The sequence below is a fragment of the Nylanderia fulva genome, unplaced genomic scaffold (genome assembly GCF_048542155.1).
Source record: "Nylanderia fulva isolate GAGA-0341 unplaced genomic scaffold, ASM4854215v1 Scaffold14, whole genome shotgun sequence".
NCBI classification, from domain to species: domain Eukaryota; kingdom Metazoa; phylum Arthropoda; class Insecta; order Hymenoptera; family Formicidae; genus Nylanderia; species Nylanderia fulva.
The window spans coordinates 5,953,748-5,976,052 of NW_028189622.1; the positions used below are offsets into that span (position 1 = coordinate 5,953,748).

The window sequence follows — 22,305 nt, forward strand, 5'->3', positions numbered from 1 at the left end:
CATTTACTATACGTATAATCTTAATAGGAAAAAAATAATTTTAGTGATAACTTTATAAAAAATTCAGCAATCATATTATTGGGTAAATTGGTATGTCTAGTATTTTATTTAGGTATAATTCGAAACTATTTCTCGTTTCGGTGACACAGTTGATTTATAATCATCGATTGTGCGACACGTTTTGCAAATGACATATCGTCACGTAATCAATTCATTAATCGAATTTTCGATTTCACACGCAGCTGTCGTAGATTATACTTTACCTGAGCAAACATTCACGTAACGAGAGAGGGACAAAATAAATCATATTCGATGGCTTGATAATTGGGAATATTTAATTCGAATTTAAATAATCTTACAAGTATCAGTTGTCGCGCGTGATCGTTCGTATGATCGCTACGATTCATACATATCATACGTAAATAAATAACTAAGTTATATTTTAAACAGTCTATATCGGGACACAACGCCGCCGCTAAGTGATAAATTATGTACAAGTCGCTCCGCGATTACATATACAACACACCTATACATGGCTCATCTCTATTTGCTTCTCTTTCTATATGTATAATATTCTATTGCACGTCGCAATCACTCCAGGTTTTTCTTCGCGTTATATAATATCTTACATTTTTACAATAAATTAATGTAAAATCTAATTTCTCCCGCTCCTTCCCTTATTCGCTCGATTCCTATTGTGTTCCTCCATCACGAGGCGATCCCCGTTTTCGTGTAAATGATCTTGCCGAAAAAATTGCAAAAAATGGCACTTGTTAATCTCCTTCGTGACAAATTAACCGTTGCATGTCATCGCAGTACGCTAATCGAACACATTATTTTATTTTTTATCTTAAACTGGATCAAATTTTGTGCGTGCGAGAGAAAAATTACGTTAATAATAATAATTAGGATTGGAAAAAATTTTCACTCTTCCGACGATATTGCGATATTATTAGCCGCGTTTTTTCTCCTTTTTACGACAAGAATAGAATATCCCAGAAAATCTGATTAGATTTGCGGTATATCCTATATATCTCGTTGATTTCTTTCCTTCGACACAAAATCTGATCCAATCATGTGTACGCTGTGATCTAGGAACGTGTGCCGTTTTTATATTATTTCTTCTCACCTTTCAAAGCGATGGCAAGAAACGGCGCGCGACCGTAACATATTCACGTAGCCATCTCGGTAACTAATTTCCTTTTTTCTCGCGATTAACTGTCGAACGAGGACGAGCGACTTACGTCAAAAATGCTGTTCTATTCGGAAGCTCTAATTACAGAACAGAAGAAATTCCTCGAGTTGATTCGTTTTGCTGTCTAACGAGTTGTCACTCTAGTACATCTAACGAAATAAATACTCCAGTCTTTCATTTTAAGGAAGAAAAATGGCAGACGACTTTCGGCCCGCTCAGCAAGCTTTCTTTTTTTTTTTTTTTTATTAATTCTTTTTGGCCAATATGACTCTTCCAAGTATATAATATACCACATATTTATCTTTTTTTTTTCTTAAATAACACGAAAATTTACACCGCTTTGGTTAATTATGACTTGCTTTCAGAAACTTGCATAATTAGTAAACTGGACAAAAATATTTTCTATGTGATATCCGCACGTGAGATTCCCTTTTGTAAAAAATGGTTGATTAAAAAAAAAAAAGATCGCTCCGTGAAATTTTAATATTATCAAACGTTTTTTTATTCGTATTGAAAGAATTTTTTAATCTAACTATCCAAGTATATTTTCCAGAGATTTGAATTTGCCTTCTCTCGATTTTTCGACGCGAAGGATTAAAACGAAATAAAGAGGATAATTTGATCTTCGCTTGTAACATCTTTGGGGTGAAATACGAAAAATTGAGGGCTCAAAGTTACTTACTAACATTTCGTCGAATATTTCCGTTTAACTTTGCATACGTCATTTCGCTTGGAGCTCCGCGGCCTGTTCTTCCTCCTCTTTAGTAAGCGGTACCGTCGAGTGATTGTAAAGTCCCTGTGCCATCAGCTGGAGCGCGAGAGGATTTTTCTGGCCGCTTGCTTTCTTGATTTTCGCCCTCTTGTTCTGGAACCAGATCTTGATCTGCGCCTCATTCAGGCCCAAATCCCTCGAGAGCTGCTGCCTCCGTCTTTCCGTGAGGTATCGGTTCTCCGCGAATTCTCTCTTCAACCTCGCTAACTGCTCGCCGCTAAACGCCGTCCTGGGACGTTTTTCTTCAGGGGTACCACCACCGCGTCCATCCGTCCTCTTCACTCTTCTCGTACGTGGACCTGCAACACGAGAAGATCCTAGCGTTAACTCATATCTGTCAATATTTTCGTCCAAGAACGTCTATCTGCAGATGAAATTGAGTTTTTCGCCAAAAAATACATGTCAAAAATACGTAAAATAATCGATATTTTTTTTCAAGATAGATATATTGAAGATACAAGGGTGTATATTTTTATTTGGACACAAGACTTGTTTTCCGCAAGTCAATCTTTCATTATTCTAATACTTGATTTTTTCTCAGCAAATATTATCGGATAAAATCGGATCTTCCACAGATGACAATGTGCGAGAAGTCCTCTTTTTTAAAGATTTTCAACAATATTTTAATACCGCCGTGAAAAGTCTCGGACAGACATTGATTCAGCAAGTTTACACGCCGATAAATCTGAGAAATTAACGAACCGGCCGGCGCAAGTTTTACGGCAACTTTTATTGTCTAGTTTCTCCCGAGTGTTTTTCCTCTCGGCGGTGTTTGCGCGTTGTGGGTCTAAGTCCGGTTATTATATGCGCGAGAGTGTCTTCTGTAACAAGCCGGGTTGTTTGGGAGGAGCCGGGGTCGGAAAGTTCGTCGACGGAATAAACGTCCGACTGGAAGGATCTCTCCCGACGAAGTAAATCCTTCCGTCTTTCGGTTCTACCTGCTATCTCGGATGCGTGCGTTTGCGCGGAATCGCCGTGACGGACCTGGCAGCGACGGTTTTAAATTATACGTGTAATTGTTGCCGCGCCACGTTGCGTATCTTAAGGCGCGTAAACACGCGCAATTTTAGCCGCGCCGTTCGCACACCAAGAGGTAATTTTCATTATAATTATATATAAAATCATAATTTTATATATACAATTATATATATAAAGTTAAAAAAAAAAAAAAATTGACGTAATTTATAATAAACTCATCTTCTTTATGCAAGAGATAATTTTAATTACAATTATGTATTATAATCATAATTTTGTATGCAATTATCAAGGTTGGGTAAATTAATGATTTTTTTAAACTAAATTAAGTTGAAGTTAGTTACTTATAAAATTAATTTAGTTAAGTTAAAATGAACAGAAAATTACCTCCGTTAAAGTTAAGATTAAATTAACTGAAGTTAAATCAAAAGTTATTTTTAAAAACATTATTTATATTAAATTAGAATTTTGTTTGTTAATTCTTTTAAAATTTATAATAACAAGGAAATAATTTTGATTTTTATACAGAAATATATTTTTTGGTAATTACAATTGATGACAAATGAACATGAAAATTAATAATACTTTAATTTAAAGATAATACGTTTATAACTTATAAAAAAAAACCAATAATGTATTCAGACAACAAAATTTAACGGCCAAAAATAACTAGTTGAAGCTAAAAATGAATACATTTTAAATTAACTAAGCTAAGTTAAAATCTATCGACTTTTTAATTTTTTTCGTTATTACCCAACCCTGACAATTATATACATAAAGTTTCAAAAAAGATCGACGCAATTGATTGAATAAGAAAATGAAATCTCTGAAGAGTTAAAGTTTGTTTTAGATCGTTATGTATTCTGTAGGGGAAACGCGCGGCGCGTCACACATAAGGCATCTCGCCAAACAAGGGCCACGCAAATATGCCATTCTAAACGCGACTCGCTTTTCTCCGCAGTGACTCCCTGCTTCTCTTGTGTGTGATTCCCGATAATAATTCACAAGGTAAACACTGCGCGCCGCCTCGCACGGCACGAACGTACACCGCGGTTTATACGCGCACCACCGGCGGCTGTGTAATTGCATATAAATCAAATCATAACGATCAACACCGGCGTTATCGGGCGGGCCGATCTGCTGAATATTCCGCGAAAATTTCGAGGCCGCTTCGCGAATCATCGACCACTCTTCTGTCTCGCGCGTGAATGGATGGACGTATAAATTTGACGACTGTTTCGGCCCTTTAAATTCAAGTGGTTTCGAGCGCTATCGATCGTATTATATATTATCTCTCTCTAAGTTAGGGAAATTAGGCGTTTAATTGCGCCATCGAGAAATGTTTTATATAAAAAACCAAAATTGCTTCTATGCGAAATTTTGCGAAAAAACCTTCCTTTCACAAACGGTCTGTTTTATTTTCAAAGATATTATGTGTTCTAGATTTTTGCACTTTTGTGGACATGTCAGCAAGTTATTAATTCTAAATATGAATTTTTATGAAAACCAATGAGGCGTAAAATATGACAAGAGGGAGAGAACTACTTGATTACGATCTATTTACCTGGCACACAATTTATCTGGGCGAACCGAGGCTCTTTAACGATCGGCCGAGAGAGGAAGAGAGATGAGAAATTACATACTCGCGGAGTATAAGTTGCATTGCAAATGATAATTATCGAATGTTGTGTGTTGCGCGGTAGTATAAATTACTGTCGAGCAACGAGGGTCGTCCGGCACGTATGAGTTTCGAAGTGAAAACGCGTTTTACAACGCGTAATCATTCAAAGCGAAGATCATAGTACGCGAGCTTTAAGTAATATTATCGGAAAAGCAGTTTGTTCCGCACGATCAAGCATCCGCGCGTCGAGTCGTTAGTTTCCCGTCTCTGATTGGCTCTTACAACCGGCTCTTACGGCCGCGATCGATTTCTAGACACACGTGTGTGGTCATAAAAATTGTCGTAAGAAATTCATCTTCGTCGAATGTACTCGACGGCGTCTCTAAAACACCTTACAAGGTTGCGACTGCTCACGATGTCACTTCTTTTTGCCGTTTCATCGGAGACACACGTGCTGGAGATTTCGAAGGAGAAATATATTAATGAAGCTACACTGCGTTTTAGATAGGTGCGATATTTCTTGTCGTCGAATTTCGACGTTTTCTTGGAATAAGAATAAATCTCCAATAAGATACAAAGAACAGCGAAATGTGCGAGATAAAAAAAATAATTTTTCTAAATCATCCAGCAAAGTGATGTATTAGCTAGTTGCATTAACGTACGCATCCTTGGCAGTTTTCTCCTCCTCAGGAATTACTGAGGTAACGAACAGTCGGCAGTCTAATTACTTAAGCGAGACGGTCTTGCAGTCAAGCGTAGGAAACGGTGAAGAGCATCTCTCGCGTTCTCGACAGAGAGAGAGAGAGAGAGAGAGGCTCTCTGCTCATTCTCACCCTTCCCACTTACGGTAATCCCTCTCCAAGGACTCTCGAGGGTAAAACCAATAATGCTAAGACGCTCCACCCTCTCTCTTCTGTTAAGCGCAACCCCAAAAGCATCTCGAATACCGAGGACGCGCGGCCTCGCTAGAAACACTAATTTTCCTTGTCCTACTCCTGAGATAGACGTCAGCTCGTAGTTCGGTCTGTCAGTTTAATTGCATTTCTTTTTCTGTCGCGGGCGCGCACGCGCAATTGCACAGCGAAATGACATTTACATTGCTAATCAGCCGGATCGTTACACGGGACACGGACTAAGTGATTAGAATAAAAATACCGGCATTACGCTGATTGCTCATTTACATGCGAATCCTTTTGTTGTAAAATGTGAAGACATACACGACTCGCCTTTTCGAGAACAAAACGATGAAAAGTGTCGCGTTGGAACAAATTGTCGGCTGACGTCAATTACAAAATTACAAAATTCAATCGCAAAACAAATCGGAAAATTGTTCGATTCCAAAAATGACTACTATACTTCTCTCGCTCCGTTCTTCGGATGGATATGTCAGCTCTAGCGGCTTCCAGTTTCGCCTTCGGGCAACTTTCGCGTAACGAATTGACAGCGCTATGTTCTACGACCGCCCTTTCAGTCAGCTGCTCGACTTGCTCGTCACGTTGCTTTTAATTACATCCGTATCTTCGGCAGAACCGAGAAGACGATGCGGAGAACGAGAAAAGGGAGAGTAAAATGTCTGGAATATTGTTAAAAATGATCTGTAAATATACTGGAATTCCATGCGAAGCGAACGGCCAAAGATCGTGTTCGGAGAACGAACTGTTTTGTTTCGTACACTCGTGGAATCTAAAGCGAAAATTAAATTGATTTCGACACAACACGAGTAAAACGCGATTGTAGAAAACGAATCGAACTATGTTTCGTGCAATGCAATCGGAACGCAATGCAAACAGAAAGGTGTTGCGCGAGATTAATAACAGAACATTTTAGATAAATTTCATCCAGTCATATAATATTCTCTCGAGAGAAATATGTGGAAATAAATTATCAGATCGGCGCGAAAAAAAGGACCGAAAATAGTAGAAAGCTAGATTGTAATAGCACTTGACTAAATTAGAAAGTACGAGAAACAATACACGCATAATATATTTAAGAAAATTCACGCAGTCATAAATTAATAATAATCTCTCGACACGGCGCGCGGAGCTTTCTCGTTCGAATCTCACATCTTTTATCTTCTAACGCGGATCTTTACGCGGATCTCGAGCGCCATGATAATTATTAGCGTTTCAAATCGGAACTTTCCGTATAAATCGCGTCGACAGCACAATAAGAATCGATAATCGCCGTAGATGATGCAATTTTATAGGCCGGTAATGGAAGTCTCTTTCTCTCCGATAAATCGCTTCTATTAGATAGATCAAATGCGGCAATTAAATATATTAACTACGCGTAAATCGTACGATTACGAACCGCATCGCCCTGATAACGAGACTGCTAAAGCGCACCTCGTCTTGCTCGTCACGTCTTTTTTTAATTACGCGCGCGGTCCACCATCGACAGATATATACGAAAGATCGCCGGAAGGGAAACGGCAATGAGGCCATCGCATACGGTGAGATTGTAGCTGTGGATGTATTAAAATTGCTCGCGCGCCAACTGGGACATTTTGCGCCAAGTGATGCAAGTGACAAGCTGAGCCTGATGTACAAAGTTGTCCGGAGATAGAAAGCGCGGCCGCGTGTTTTCATTCGGTTCGTATTTAAGTATTCATGACTTTAAAGGCGGTTCTCCCGCTTGTCATCCGGTGTCATCTGATAATTACAGCGGCAATCTAGCACTGACCGCTTAATGATAAGCTTTCGTCGCGCGAAAGACACGCAATAAATGATTATTACATTTTAATAAAGCACGTTTAATGCAGAAGCAGCGCCTTTCTTTATTGCTCTTTGTTTCTTTCTCTTTTTTTCGTGCGACGCGAAAATACAACACGCTCCTTGAACGGTTTATAAATAACATTTATTTGCATTCTATGCTTTTTTTTTCTCCCGTCCTTCGCGTTATTTTTTCTACAAGTGAGTATCGACGTATTATTAAGTATTATTAAGTATGTCATTCTAATAAAGATTGATCGAATCAAATTTAAATATTTTTTGTCTAGTCGCATAACTTAGAATTTCGAAAACATTGACCTATATTTTCAGTTATACATCATTTTTTTTTTCTAAACGTATAAATATATATATCTGGAGAATTTCATGATTATTACTGCACACATGTCTATGAATATTAGTTGGGACACTCTAATGATTGTTCCGTGAAAGAGATAAAGCCACGAGATATATATAATTAAAAAGGAAAATTCTCCTGTATTTATACTACTTACTTACCTTCATTATATACATTACTAGACGGTCCAATAGTGAATGCATTGAACGTAAAATCAGCGTTGTGAAATTTATCGCCGATAATTATTATCCTCGTTAAAAGGCGGGGGTTAACAGAATGATATAAAAGAAGACGACGTGTCATTAAGTCATTAAGGCCATTGACTCGATGTAGTTGACGGAGCCCGCACTTTGGTTAATTTTCATCGATTAGTCGCGCAAACTCGATAATGGCCCTAGCTACATCAAACAAGAGCGTAATGCAGTTATAATGAGGCTCGGAAATGCTAATTTTGTAAAGAAGTTTTGAATTTTAATTTCATTTCGTCGCTTCCTTTCTCTTTACATCGTAATTTCCTCATCTGCAGAAATACTTTCCACCATTATTTAACTGGACACGTTATATAAATAATTTAAGCGACAATACAATTGTGCAGAACAAAATAAATAAAAAAAATGATAAGTACCGAATATGAAACATGAAATATCGGATAACACGACGAGAGAGAAAAATCGAATGAAATGAAGGATTGGTCGATCAAGAATAAATCGTGTTTTCTCGTACGGCAAACCGTGTAAATAGCTCCAAGATCGTTTCGAGGAGGACACCGAGAGCTGATCGACCCGTCTTTTCCATGAATCTGATCGTTCCGTCCTTGTGCGGGTATACATCGGGATATAGAAACGAGCTCGGAGCAGCTTGAATTATGACTGCGACCATTACTTGGGACAAACGAGGCTAAGCGTGTCGACACGGAGTCGGAGCAAGTCTCGTCGATTCTCCCAAGTCATTCCTCGACTTACAAGAATTACGAGTGCTCTCCTTCTCTCTCTCTCTATCTATCTCTCCCGAGTGCAGCTCCCGATTGACAGTTTTAAGGCCCCGTCGTTGACTCGGTATCAATTCTCGTTTTCCAGGACGCGAATTCCGCATAGACGCTTTATGTATTTTCCTACAGTCGCCGCGAGCAAATATACGATATCGCGAGCAGAATAGCGATACCTTGTAACCCACATTTTCGAATTATTTATGTTGCGAGGTTTTTGCAATTTACAGCTGTTCCCGCTGCAACGTTGATGGCGTTTCAAAAGCATAGATGACTAAGATACGACGGGATAAAGTATGACGAGAAAATAAGCTTATGACAGTATGCGTTGAAGAGGATATTAATATGTCTATGTATTTTGAAAGATTTCATTTTGAGTAAAGTTATTAAGCGTAAGTACAAAAAACAGAGAAAAGTATAGATCCCCAGAAGGATTGAACTGATGCGGATATTTTTATAAGCACTCACAAAAATAATAATATATACCTCTTTAAGTGATGACGGTAATTTTAATGCTAAATAAACGTATCTACATGAATTTAATTATGTAATAACACATATGCAAATCGTAAAAAGAAAAGTGGAAATAATGTCGTCTTACTCGATATCCATTCGCGTCATTGAGATATCGATTTAACGCAGAAATGTCAGCGATCGGGCAAGCTTACACAATAAGCGTAATAACGGCTTCGTTCAGAAAAGCTCACGTTCCCCGATGCCATTTCGTCTTTAGTCTCGTCTTAGCCCGAGCACGGCTCGTAACCGCCGTGGGTCGTTACTTACTTCGTCCTGAGAACAAAAAAGAAAAAACACACCGATTAAAACTCCTGTCCTACTGTCGTACGTATACAACTTCATTTATAAATACATTTTACATTTTTATTCATTCACGAGAGTCTCGTTCGCACAAATTCTTAGACACTGTTAATGCAAATATATAGACACTAGATATCGATATTGTATTAAAGCTAAGAGATTTCTAAAACTTAAAAGTAATCTAAAATTAAAACAAATATACGTTCGCATTAAAGTCAATTTTATTTGATTAAATCGACGTTTGCGTAGATATAGATGTTAGAATTTTTTGTTTGCTTGAAATATTATGTCATTTGTGTTACGTGTAATTTGGATCTGATCGTAATTAGATCTCTCACGAGATCTTTGTTAGCGTATTTTGAGTTAATAGCTATAGAATCGTATGAAAAGTGTAATTATTTAGTCCGATTCTATAACGATAACTATATAAGTAATGATCACTTGTCGACCGACCGTTAGCCGAGCATTTACGTTTTCCATGGATCATTAACTCGTTTTCATTAAAGCGCCTTGTCTATTTTCACTTCTTTTTCATTCATTTTTTTCTTCGCGTATTTTTACGTTTAAAATCGATTCTCATTTCATTTTAAACGCACAAAATAGGTATCTTTACATTATAGCAATGAAACCTTTTAAATAGATGTTTTTCAAATAATGTATAAAATGTCGTAAATTTCTATGTCCTAAAAAGAAATATTTTCTGACGCAATTATTATTAAATTATTCTAATAAAATAATGATATACATTTTGAAAATAAGTACTCTTTGATTTTAAAGAAGTTCAGATTTCGAATATAACAAGGTGAAATGTGCAAATATGTAGAATTCGCGAAAAGTTTGAACCCAGAAAAATCTTTTTTTTTTTTTTTTTTAATGAATCTTCTGGTCTAATAAGTATGAAAAGTTACGAGCCAAAGACATTTGCAAGCAACGTATAGCTCAAAGAGACGATTAATGGCTTCATTGCTACGCCTTCGAATGCAGAAGTACCGGTTCCGCCAACGAGACCGCCTCTTTCTTATCCGCCTCGTGTCGTTTGTATTTCCAGCTTCCGCTTTTTCTCCCTCTCTTTCTCTTTGACTTTGTTATTCCCCCTTATTATTTCTCTTTGCGAAACCCGATCGAGTGTATATTTTAAGCAATGCAAATTTTATTCAGTCTTTAATCGCCGATTGTGATTTCAATTGAAGTCATTTTTCACGAATCAATCGATTAGTTGGATCGACACTTGGGAACAGAATCGTATCATATAAAACGCGTATTGCATTATCATGTTCGTATAGGACTGTAAAATTGATCGAGCCGCTCTGCGAGAAAAATTCGCGTCGCTACACTTTCGGATCATAAAACGTTTAGAAAGCATCGATTCTTACTAGCTAGAGCTAACTGCCTACATGGCGAAGCAGGAACTATAATCCCTCAACGTCTTTTGCCATTTAGTTTTCATGTAACCTCGATGTTATCTCGGGAGGAAAGTCACTTCGTAAGGATCATTGCGCTCCGACGCGCAGTCACGAATCGCTATATTGCTACACTGCTATCGTGTCTTATTGTATGTCGTAGGCGTTTGACCGGTACTAGGAGAGAACTTTATCGGTCCTCATTATTATTATGTTATATGGCGATTACTCCGGTTTCCCACTCTCCCTCTTTTTATTCAAGCGATATAAATCAAGACCCAGGTTATCGCGGAGAGATAAGCGTGCGAGGTTTCACAGGGTTTAGTGTTACCAATAGTATTGTGCTCGGATGATTTTTTAAAATTAGCTAGATAAAGATGTGAGATCAAAATATGTCAATTCGTCGAAGTTTTAAATATATCTAGACAAAAGATAAAATTATTTGGCGATTCATCTAGGATAATAATTTTTAACTGCGCTTATGTAAACACAGTCATATTAAAAACATGTAAATTATAAAAGGGATATAAAAATATATGTATTCATATTTTTATTCATAAATTTTTATCGCTTACTGCTTAAATTCTACTATTTAAGTATTTTTATGTGCTCTGATTCTAAATCAAAATTATCTGAAAATTATTCTAAAAAAAATTAGTAAAGCTAATACATATTTTTATTATCTATATAATTAAAGATAACATGACGTCAAAGTTTCATTTAGATGATATTTATATGATTTTATTTATATAACAGCAAAAACTGGTTACCAACGAAATAATTTATCAACTATTATTCGCGGCAACATTGTTTTCTCGTGCAAGTATTTAATATGCGCTCTCGCGCGCGCCGTGCGTTACATAATTGTTACATTATATATTATCAGGTTATCGCGCAAATCATCGATTGTCATCGCGATTATATCGTTTCGCGAATCTACCTTGTCTTTCGGGGTGAAAATGTGAGAAGAAAGGCACGTGTGCAGAACTCCGGTAGCCAAGCCGTGTCATCGATCAGCTGTTAACGCGTTTGTCGCGTTCGTCATTTTGTAGATAAATTATAGAAATTGGATTTGGAACACCGAAGGATATTTGTGAAAATATAAAATTATATTTTCTGAAATCGCAAAACTGCACGATAATAATTTACAAAATTAAAATAAAAATGTCTCTTAAAAGGAGATTTTATAAGCAATTCGCGTTTTAATTATATATTTTTAAAATTAAACAATGTTCAAATTATCGTATTCACACATGTAGATACATTTCTCCTGATTTCAACTGCAAATGAATGCCAAACAAAATATTACGTAAAATATGTAATAGTGATCGCTGTAAGACTAAATATTAATGTAGTAGTTTATTATTTAAACTGTTGTTTTTCACGTAGCTAATGCCTACAACACATTCTTATTAATTATTAAGCTTCCAATATAGGTTTATATATATTGTATCATGCTCGCGGTGAGGATATGATTTATATAACGTGTGTAGAAAATCGTGAAGAAATATATGGAGCAAACATTGCGAAAAGGAAAGCACGTGTAGAACTTATGAAACATGACAAGTTGAAATAGATTTATCTCGATACGCATGATTTGCCTTTGAAGTCTACCTTATGATTATCGATTTATCGGTTATTAGCTTGCAGGGAAAATTGATAACGTTTTCATTAGGATTATAATTTCGTGGCATATAATAACGACGCCGGTGAAGATATTCCGACGCGCGACGTGATGACGATTAATCGAATTAAAAGAGCGGCGTGAAGATTCGCGTTGATTTGCAATTGGCGCAATTGGCCGGTCAGATATCATTAATCAATGAATTCGCGGTGAGCGAGAAGCGTTTATTTCGAATCACCATTACGGCAATTACGGGCCTCTCTTCGTACCGCGAACGACGTGTAATCGTCCGTCTCTCTATCGGAACGTCTCTTTCCCACGATAGCGCGAACGCGTTTCACGCGAACCGCTTGCAGACTCCGCGGGCTGCAAAACTGGCGCGAAGATGCGAGAGCGCATATGTAGCACAATGTATTTAACGAGCGGTTTGGCTCCCACTCGACGGACTCTGAAGATACACATCTCGTAATCGGATTCAGCGCTAACGTGCGATCACTTGCAATCATTCGCGATCGCGAAAAAGCCCCGTGGGGGTCTCACGAAGCCTAAAACCAGCCGAGAAAAGATCGACGTCGATCGCGTTTTCATGAAAGCTAATGTAAGATATTTTCGACACTTTACTACAGTTCTGACGCAGAACATGTATATAATACGAGCCCTATTTCCGTAACGTAATATTATTTTTAGCATTCCTTCGACTTTCCAATTATGCACCGAGAGCATTCTCTTAGAATTTACCCTGAAAATCATATATGGTAATAGTGAGACAATATGAGATTGGAAGAATTTTATAAGAGCTTCTCTGATTAATATTTACCACAATAAGATACAAAATGTTCGCGATTAATTTTAAACAAAATAAAAAAAAATCTTTTAGATGTAAAATAAAAATGCTTATATTCCCCATTATAAAATAATAGGGATTGTTAGGGTTGAAATGTGTCTCGCTCGCGGCTTCCTTCTGATATGCGAAAAGCTGCGCATTTCCGTGTGCGTTTTTTTTCGCATACTCTCTTCCGCATTATTTATCCGCGCGTGCAGTCTGTTCCGACCGTATATTTTCAAATGCATGACATTATCGTGCCTTGTTGAACGCGTTGAGATATAAGGGTAAGAAATGCTATGTCTGATTGCTTGTGCTATCATAAATTATATTCCCCTTGGCGATTTTGTGCTAGATGTACATTTGACATTTAACCCTCAAGATTTATTTTAAAGTAGATAACTTTGCTGACTAATTTATGGAAACTAATTGAATTCAAAGACGGCTCTCTCTATAATTTTTCGCCACACTTATATAAATATATATCAAATTATCTAAAATCTATATAATCGGTATTTCTTTAATTAAAGATAAATAATAATTATGATTTCTCTTATCTACGAAATGCACGCGTGATTAGATATCATATCAGGCATTCTCGGATCGGCTTACAAATATTTTCTCAACGACTCTAATAGATATTATAGATTTTAATCGTTCCACTCGTCATCGGGAGCATTTCCTGACACGTGAATTTAGCAATTCGATTAAATCTCACGGACATGTTTCACACACTTTCCCTCGGTCGGAGTCATGTTTATCTGATCCCCGGTCGAGTCAATACAACGAGAATGCGGCGCAATTAGTATCTCATTAGACAGCGCGACTGTTCTAATTTCTTAGTTTCGCATTAGAAACGTCACTCCGCCGTGGAACGTAACGTGACGTTCCCTCGCGCTGCCTCTCTTTGGCGTTTCTCTTCGCTCTTGGGTGTTCCACCCTTCCGCTCTATTACGTTCCTTCGGCTTCTCCAAGCATGTGGCGAGGAACTTGGTACGCACCAAAGTAAACTACCACCACTCTGCCTCTCTTATATGGTGATTGACGCGAGCCGAGTCTCGGTGTCGGCTCGGTTATGTGTTTACCGTTCCAAAACGCGTGTTATTGAACCGATCACATTCTGCGATACGTCTTCCTAACGGAATCAACGTGGAACATATATTTCCACTTAAAATTTAATTATTGTCGTTTTAATTATATTATTTGTTAATATTTAATCATTTGCTTTCATCGCGATATATCCCTAATGTAAAAAAAAAAAAATTGTCTCAGTGGTAAACAACCGAACGGCTTCTTTATGTATTTAAAATTAGTAAATGCGCGCATGGCATGACGGAAATCGCAAGAATAGACGCGGCTCTTTATCACTGTCTTCTCTCTCTGTGTTCGACTCTCCTCTTCGCGATGAGCCACGTGCCTAAGAAGTCGGCGCTGGGTTGATGTAAACTATCGCATTTGCTGAAGCAGCCTCGAACGAACGAAACGGGGCCGCGAGTGCATGCTCTCGACATTGTAAGCGGTGAATTGATATGAGATATGACTAGGTAGAGACACGCGACAGGCCCGCGACGGAAGACGAGCGCGACGAGAAGTGACGGCGAGAGAAGCGAGCTAGGAAACCGGATGGGAAAGGAGAGGAAAAGAAGAAAAAAGACAACGAGAGAAAAGATCGAAAAACCGGAATATAGATCGAGACCCGGCGCGGAAACAAACAAACCCCGGGAGCTTTCGTTCCGGTTAAATATAGGAGACGCATTCGAATAATAAATGACGGCCGCGCATTAGCGCGCGGTTAAACGAGCGTGTAAGTAGAGATAGAGAGAACGCGTTGAAAGATTGGCGCGAGCGAAAATGCGTTTCCATTATTTCCGGCGAACCGCTGGATCGCGCTCTTTAAACAATGGAAAACTAAGGGGAGGATCAGGAGAGCCAGGAACTAATACAGGGCCTCCAGCAGACTCGATGAAAAAAATTCCCTGACTTTTTCAGATTTTCCAAGACCGGAAATTCATTTTCTTCCTGACTTTTTATATTATATCAAATTTTTTAGTTTTGTTTCTATCAAACATATTGAAATAAAATTACACAACGCTGTAGATGAATCGATTTTTAACAACACAGAAAATTAGCATGCTGGGAGCTACTGGAAGAGTTTACATTTATTTAATTAAAAAATTCAATTATCGGGACAAATGTAAAATGTGAAAAAATCCAGATAAATAGTAAAATTTCCAGGAAATTCATTTTCTTCCTGACTTTTTATATTATATCAGATTTTTTAGTTTTGTTTCTATCAAACATATTGAAATAAAATAACACAACGCTGTAGATGAATCGATTTTTAACAATACAGAAAATTAGCATGCTGGGAGCTACTGGAAGAGTTTACATTTATTTAATAAAAAAATTCAATTATCGGGACAAATGTAAAATGTGAAAAAATCCAGATAAATAGTAAAATTTCCAGACTCTTTTCCCTGACAATGCCCGGTTTTCCAGATTTCCCTGACCCACCACCGCGAATGCGTAAGCGTAGTGGAGGATAATTATGGAAGAAAGACGATTTGTAGTAATTAGCATATATATGAAACTCGATGATGCTGCATATATGAGATGCGCCTCGCGTATTTACATATTTATGCGCGTATTTGTAAATGTTGCGCTATGCCGAAGGGGCCTTGTAAAGCCAGGTCCTTTTCACCGGATGTCGACGATCGCGTAGATAGAAGGACGGGCGAGAGTCTTAAACGAGGTTTACAAACTCGATAAGGAGTTAATCTGTAAATTCAATACATACTTTTGTAAAGCACGCTGTTTTCCATTGATAATTTTATTGCATTGAAAATCGTGGATGTAACGCGCTTGTTTATATGCAGACGTAAATTATACTGTGCGTTCAACATTTTCAGAGCGAATAATAAGACCAGGATAATGAGATCCTGTGTATTCTCTAAAAAGATAAATCATTTGACAAATTTAGCACATGTCAGCGTATCGATCAAAAGGTAATCGACCCCTGGAAAGAAAAAAATTACAGTGACATCAAGAACCGAACAATAGTCAAAAGTCAACGATCTTCCTGACGAGTAAAAAAAAATCTGATCAAACGCGAGAAGATAAATTATTTATTGTCCGCGGTAAACTCGACGATCCGCGAACCACGATGATTCGCGCCTTATAAAGACGATCACGTACGTGTGTAGGCGTGCAACGGCAATTTTACCTGCGTGCACTCGACGCAGAATTCGCGTGTGCGTCTGCGGAAGAGCCAGAGTGGAGAGACGTAGCGAGAAGGAAGAAGGAGTTACGAAGAGAAGGAGTACAGGGACAGGAACGAAGGGACAAGGAAAGGACTGACGAAACGACGGGAGCGGGAGAGAAGGAGATAACCGCGGGGTCGGACCGGGTGGTTGAAATTAATGTTGCCCGCTTAATTGGAGCCACCGAAGAGTGTGCGTGTGGCCTAAGCGGTTCTCAACCCGTGTTTTCTGTATGTCATGTCCCCTAGCCCTCGAACACGGTCAATAATAGCCGGTACGATTCTCGATATACTTTTAATTGCCATCCAAATGGTAGTTAGGTGACCTTTTTACATTTAACTTCAGTTAATATATATATTATGACATGTGTTGGTGTAAGGAGGCAAATATGTATAATCTGTTCTAAAATATATGCACGGTAATTTTTATTCTCTTGGAAAATTATAAATGTTATATCTTTAAATAAAGTTCTTTGCTCGTTTTTTGAATATTTTTTTTTTACGTAGCTATACATCTTTTTCAAACGCAATATTAATTTATATATGAAATGCTTGATTCGTTTTACGAGATGAATGATTCATCTTCGTGCATTTCTCAAAACTGATTTTAATGGACTGTGTAAATTTCGCGCACAGATATGAAATGTTGGTGTAAGAGGCAAATATGTATAATCTGGTCTAAAATATATACACGGTAATTTTTATTCTCTTGGAAAATTATAAATGTTACATCTTTAAATAAGTTCTTTGCTCGTTTTTTAAATATTTTTTTTTTACGTAGCTGTACATCTTTTTCAAACGCAATATTAATTTATATATGAAATGCTTGATTCGTTTTACGAGATGAATGATTCATCTTCATGCATTTCTCAAAACTGATTTTAATGGATTGTGTAGATTTCACGCGCAGATTTCGAGACATTTCTCGCTTTAATATTGCGAGGGATAATTTGGGAAGAAGTCGCGCTCGAAAATTTGAGTACCAACGCCGATGAGAAAGTAGCAAGAAGATGGTTTGCGAGCAGGTTCGCAGCAGGTGCTTGTGCCGGGTGTGCCGTGCAAATATCACGAGCATTTCGAGTCCCTGCCGTCTGATGATTTTTGGTCTCTCCTACCCAGATGATGTGGATCCTCTAGCAACCACTATCTCGAAAGACACCTTCACATGTCCGAGCTTTTTTTGCATCGTTGCACGATACTGCTTATTTGCGCCCTGATTGAGGCAAGAACAGCGCTATCGTCGACAATGTCGAGAAAAATGATGTTGCGAGAAAATAAGATGGTATAATTACGAGGCGATTATGTCTCATCATCTCGCGATATCTACTTTGCACAAGTATCTTTTCAGAAAAAAATTGTTAAAAGAGCTGCTTCGGTTGAAAACGCAACAAGAATCATATTATGAGTTATAATAAAAGATAAATTTACATGTGTAAATAATAATTGATTTTTAAATATAAGTGATATTATTATTGCAATTTATTTCTACAATTCGAATAAAGTATACAATTCCTTCCCCATTTAAAATGATCATTTTTCCGAATGAACCTTGAGATTATTGAAAGATAATCGCAGCAATGCCGCAGTAACGATACTATAAACCGTGACAGGAGCTGCTGATTCTTATACATATATGCGAATTCCATCTCGTTGCGATATTTCGCACGGGGACCTTTTAACGTGAGCCTTGAGCTCGAGTCGCCATATGTGACTAGTGGAAGAAGAATACATCCGGACGAAGAGGAGCGAGCTTCCGTAAGAATTCTAGAAGACCATCGTGTGTCGTTCTTTGAAGGAGAGGATGTGGAACGGGAAATAAGAAAACAAAGAAAGAAAAGAGATCTCGCGCGAGACAGAAGTCACTGTATCCTGTCGCCAGAACCTCATCTCGCGAATGTCGAAAGGGGGACTCTCTCTCTCTCTCGACCCTCACTTATTGTTACTTACGGCTTACGGGGTTTTGGCACGCGAGCGCAGCTAATGTGTTAATATAACGTATGGGGGGACTCGTCGGCGCGTATCCGCGCCTACGTAAGGACACGTACACGCACACATGTCGAGCATGCGCCGCAACCATAAAATCGACCCACCCAATTGTCGCCTTGCCATCATTTCTGCCGTCGAATTGCGCCAGATTGTATTCATGAAGGTTAATCGCTGTTCGTCTCGCGGTAATTGCGGCGACACGTTCCTTCGTCCGTGTTACAGCGCGTTACATCGTTCTATCGTCGCTGGTTAATAATTGTGTCTATTGACAAATCGACCCGAGAGACCAACATTCTGACACAAAGATATCGGAGCTAATTTCCATCGTTTCAGGACATCTTCAATTATAGAATACGAACAGGTGCACGATACCCAATTTGTTAATTATAATTTGTATCGAATATTTATATGTAATTTTATTCATAGAAAATTATATATAACATGTATATGATAGAAATTTATATAAAATCTAAATTAGTTAATTATGTTCTTTTATTTTATCAAGAGCATATTGCATGCATAAATAAAATGGTTTAATTCCAGGGTAAAAGTTACATAATTCGAAGATAAATTTGAAGACTAAAAGTGAGCGCCTCTGACTGTTACTTGTGAGCAATTTGTAAGGCTGTTCGCCTTACACGCGGTCTTAATATCCGCTTCATAGATCATCAGGGTGTATCGCGCGGGTGGGAGTTTCGTGGCACGATTTTACGATCGGAGAGACGTACACATTCGCGGCCATTATATACACGATAAAATTTTTTCCTCTTGTTTTTTTTTGTTGCACATGCGTTTGCGAACGACGACACCGGTCACGCGACGGTTGATCACGAAGGCGAGGAATGAGAATAAAATCGGGCACTCCCGTCGCGCCATTACGTGGGACGCATCCTCCTAAATTTGTCCGCTCTTCAATCCGTCACGACGCATCGTCCTGATCGTCCTATTAATCGCGATATCCACGCGTGCATCACGGCCTGGTGTGCATGCTCGCACGTGTCCTTGTATTCGATATATAGCAGCGAAAATCGTGCTACGAACTGTGTGCTGATGATATCGAAAGAGGCGCAGAAGAATTGAGATTTTTAACTGACATGAAACGAAACATGATTGTCTTTATAAAATGCAGTAAAACTCGTAATATGACAAAGACAAGCGTTCGCGTTTGTCATTTATATAGAGAATATAATGGATACATCGATCTATTTTTTTTTAAATATAATTTCACATTAAAAATTGTTTAATATAATTGAAATAATAATTTAAAAAAAAAATATATATATATATATATATGTATGTGTATTTGTGTGTGTAATTTATGCAAAGATTGGAAATAATGCAACGCTGACATTTCATTATCGAGTTATTAAGATGTGATTTCCCTTGTTCCGTGCGCACACACGTGTATCGGTATTTACAAGACTCGTTAGACGGTGTTCGGATTTTTAAGGACTTGTTGAACAATCAAATGGGCTCTTCGAATGGGTGTGCTTGGTCCCAGACGGGCGGGCCCCGTTGCGGAGGCGGAAAGGCGCGTAGGCGTTGCGGCGGATGCAAATTGGCCACATCAGATTTCGACGATACATCTTAATTTCCTGGCCCGCCAAAAGTACCGGCTCGTGCCAACCGCCAGATTTACGAAAGATTTCGCGCGTTAACAAGAAGGAATTGCGCGAAAAAAAATGTGTGACATTAATTATTCGAAAACGGATTTTATATGTCAAATGTCAAAACGACAATATACATATTGCATATTGCAATTTTTTTCAAATTAATCTTTTTTAATTATTGATTTATATAAATTTAATTAAAAAATAGAAAATTAAAAGTAGAAATTTTAAAAGAATAAAAATCTAGAGAAACATTAAAGAAGAAATAAGAATAAACATAAAAATAAGAGAAGAAAGTAAATTATGTGTGCCGATTAATTGATAATAATGTAAGCAAAGTAAAAAAAAACTATTAAAAATTTCATTTATTTGCTATTAATATGTAATATATCCAATAAATGCTTATATAAATCGCGAAGTTAAAAAAAAAAATTAATAGCTGCTGAAAAGTGCTTATTCTTTTAGAAATTTTAATTAGGATGTTAATTTTATGATACTTAAAAATTCTGTCGAATTAATTATTCTTATATTTCTTTCAAGTCTTGAATCGTAAAAGTATAATACAGTTACCAATATATCTGTTGCTAGAGAAATAACTTCCTGATAGATAGAAATTAAGCTATTAATCATTTATTCTAGCCTTAGGCTACTGTCAGACTTTCTTCTACGTGTAATCTATCTTATAAAGACGATACTTTGCGTTGATTTCTTCTTCTTGTCGAATAAGATTAATTTCAATAAAATGTATCGAAAATAGTTTGATACATGCAAGAAAGAACATAGCACATAACATAGCAAATGAATTTATAGTCAAAGATGGTAGAAATTTTGTATATGGATTTTATACAAGTACTATTATCTTTTAATTATTTCTCATTAAATATTGTTATGTTTGCTCAGATTTCAATATATCGAAATTCTTTGATTAAAATATTTTCACGAAAGAAAGCAGGAATAAAGAAAAAAAAATTAATTACTAAATAAGTGTCTTTAAATCTTTTGACTCTTTGCTTCTTTATTATATCTGCAGAAAAGCACTACTTTCGACAAAGGCAACATTTATTCGTAATTCTCATCAAAGTTGACACATGTTTGTCGAGAGGCCAGACATCGCAACTTATTCCGGAGGAATATATGAACACATGTTATCGGTATGTTTCTCATTTACAGACCAAATAAAAGGCAGTGATGGACGCGCAAGACTCAAATCCCACGATTCGTGAGTATATGGGCGGCATTCGCAAGGCCATCTCCGGGAATTTCGTTTCCAGGAACAAACTCCCATCCGCGCGCGAGCGGATATTCGTGTAAGCGACCAAAACTTTTGAGACCACTATTCTTTTGTTCCTCCAAATTACTCGACGCTGCCAATGTCGGTCACCAGTTATTAAATTTGACCATTGTTTTCGTTTTAATTTAAGACAATGGAGAAACAGTCACATTTATTGTCTTGCATTATTTTATTTCCTATTATCTTTCTCGTTGTAACAATCCTTTTAGATTTTCTGAAAACCCGCACACACAAAATTGTTATATTAAATAAAAAAGAAGATCGTTCTAAAACAAAACTAGAGCGAGATTATGACTGCTATTTATGATGCGTTAATGGGATATGTCGTAAAAAAAATATACTCTGTATTGCTCTCCCAATGGTTATTAAATTTAAGTGTTACGAAGATTTCTAATGAACATATTGAAATGTGAGTCCCAGCGTGGAATCGACTCGGACACATCTTAGGCAAATGGCCCTACGGCGGTGGTCGTGAGATTAAGTTTAATTGGGCGGTGGTCCCGGCTGAATTGAGATTTATGAAGTAAATTCATTGTTTCGAGTCGCCACTGTGGACCACCAACACCGATTCAGGGCGTTCGTTCCTTTCGTCCCCGGTCCATCGCTATCAAACGATGTCCCCTGCAATGAAGCCCACGACAACATCTGACAATCCGGCTACTGTGGGTTATTCGAATAAGACGAAGCCAACTACACGGTAGAGGCTGTACATCATCTCGACTTCCTTTATGCCTCGCGTCAAAATTGTTTCCTGACGATAATAAAACGTGCAAAGCGAAAGTTTAGATTGACAACGCTCATCCAAAATTTGACCATCCATCATTAAATAAAATTAATCTTCATTGAGTGGGAAATAAAATCAGGCATTATAAACGATGCCTA

The 22,305-nt window shown here is 37.6% G+C and overlaps 2 protein-coding genes across 3 annotated transcripts in view; both read right to left on the minus strand.

Annotated features, from left to right (window-relative positions):
* Positions 1-313: 313 nt before the first annotated feature.
* LOC146724302 (homeobox protein E60) lies at positions 314-7,796 on the minus strand. Its single transcript, XM_085480265.1, has 2 exons — positions 7,791-7,796; positions 314-2,327 (listed from the first exon to the last, which is right to left on the minus strand). The coding sequence occupies exons 1-2, from the start codon at positions 7,794-7,796 to the stop codon at positions 1,917-1,919; spliced, it is 417 nt and encodes a 138-aa protein (XP_085336391.1). The 3' UTR covers positions 314-1,916.
* The window catches only part of LOC114929352 (uncharacterized), a 69,819-nt gene continuing 49,722 nt past the window's right edge, over positions 2,209-22,305 (minus strand). For both annotated transcript variants that reach the window (XM_085480255.1, XM_085480254.1), the window contains 2 exons: positions 9,283-9,403; positions 2,209-2,266 (listed from right to left, as the gene is read on the minus strand). In XM_085480255.1, the coding sequence (XP_085336381.1) occupies positions 9,390-9,403 (14 nt within the window). In that variant the 3' untranslated portion in view covers positions 2,209-2,266; positions 9,283-9,389. The remainder of the gene's footprint in view (positions 2,267-9,282; positions 9,404-22,305) is intronic.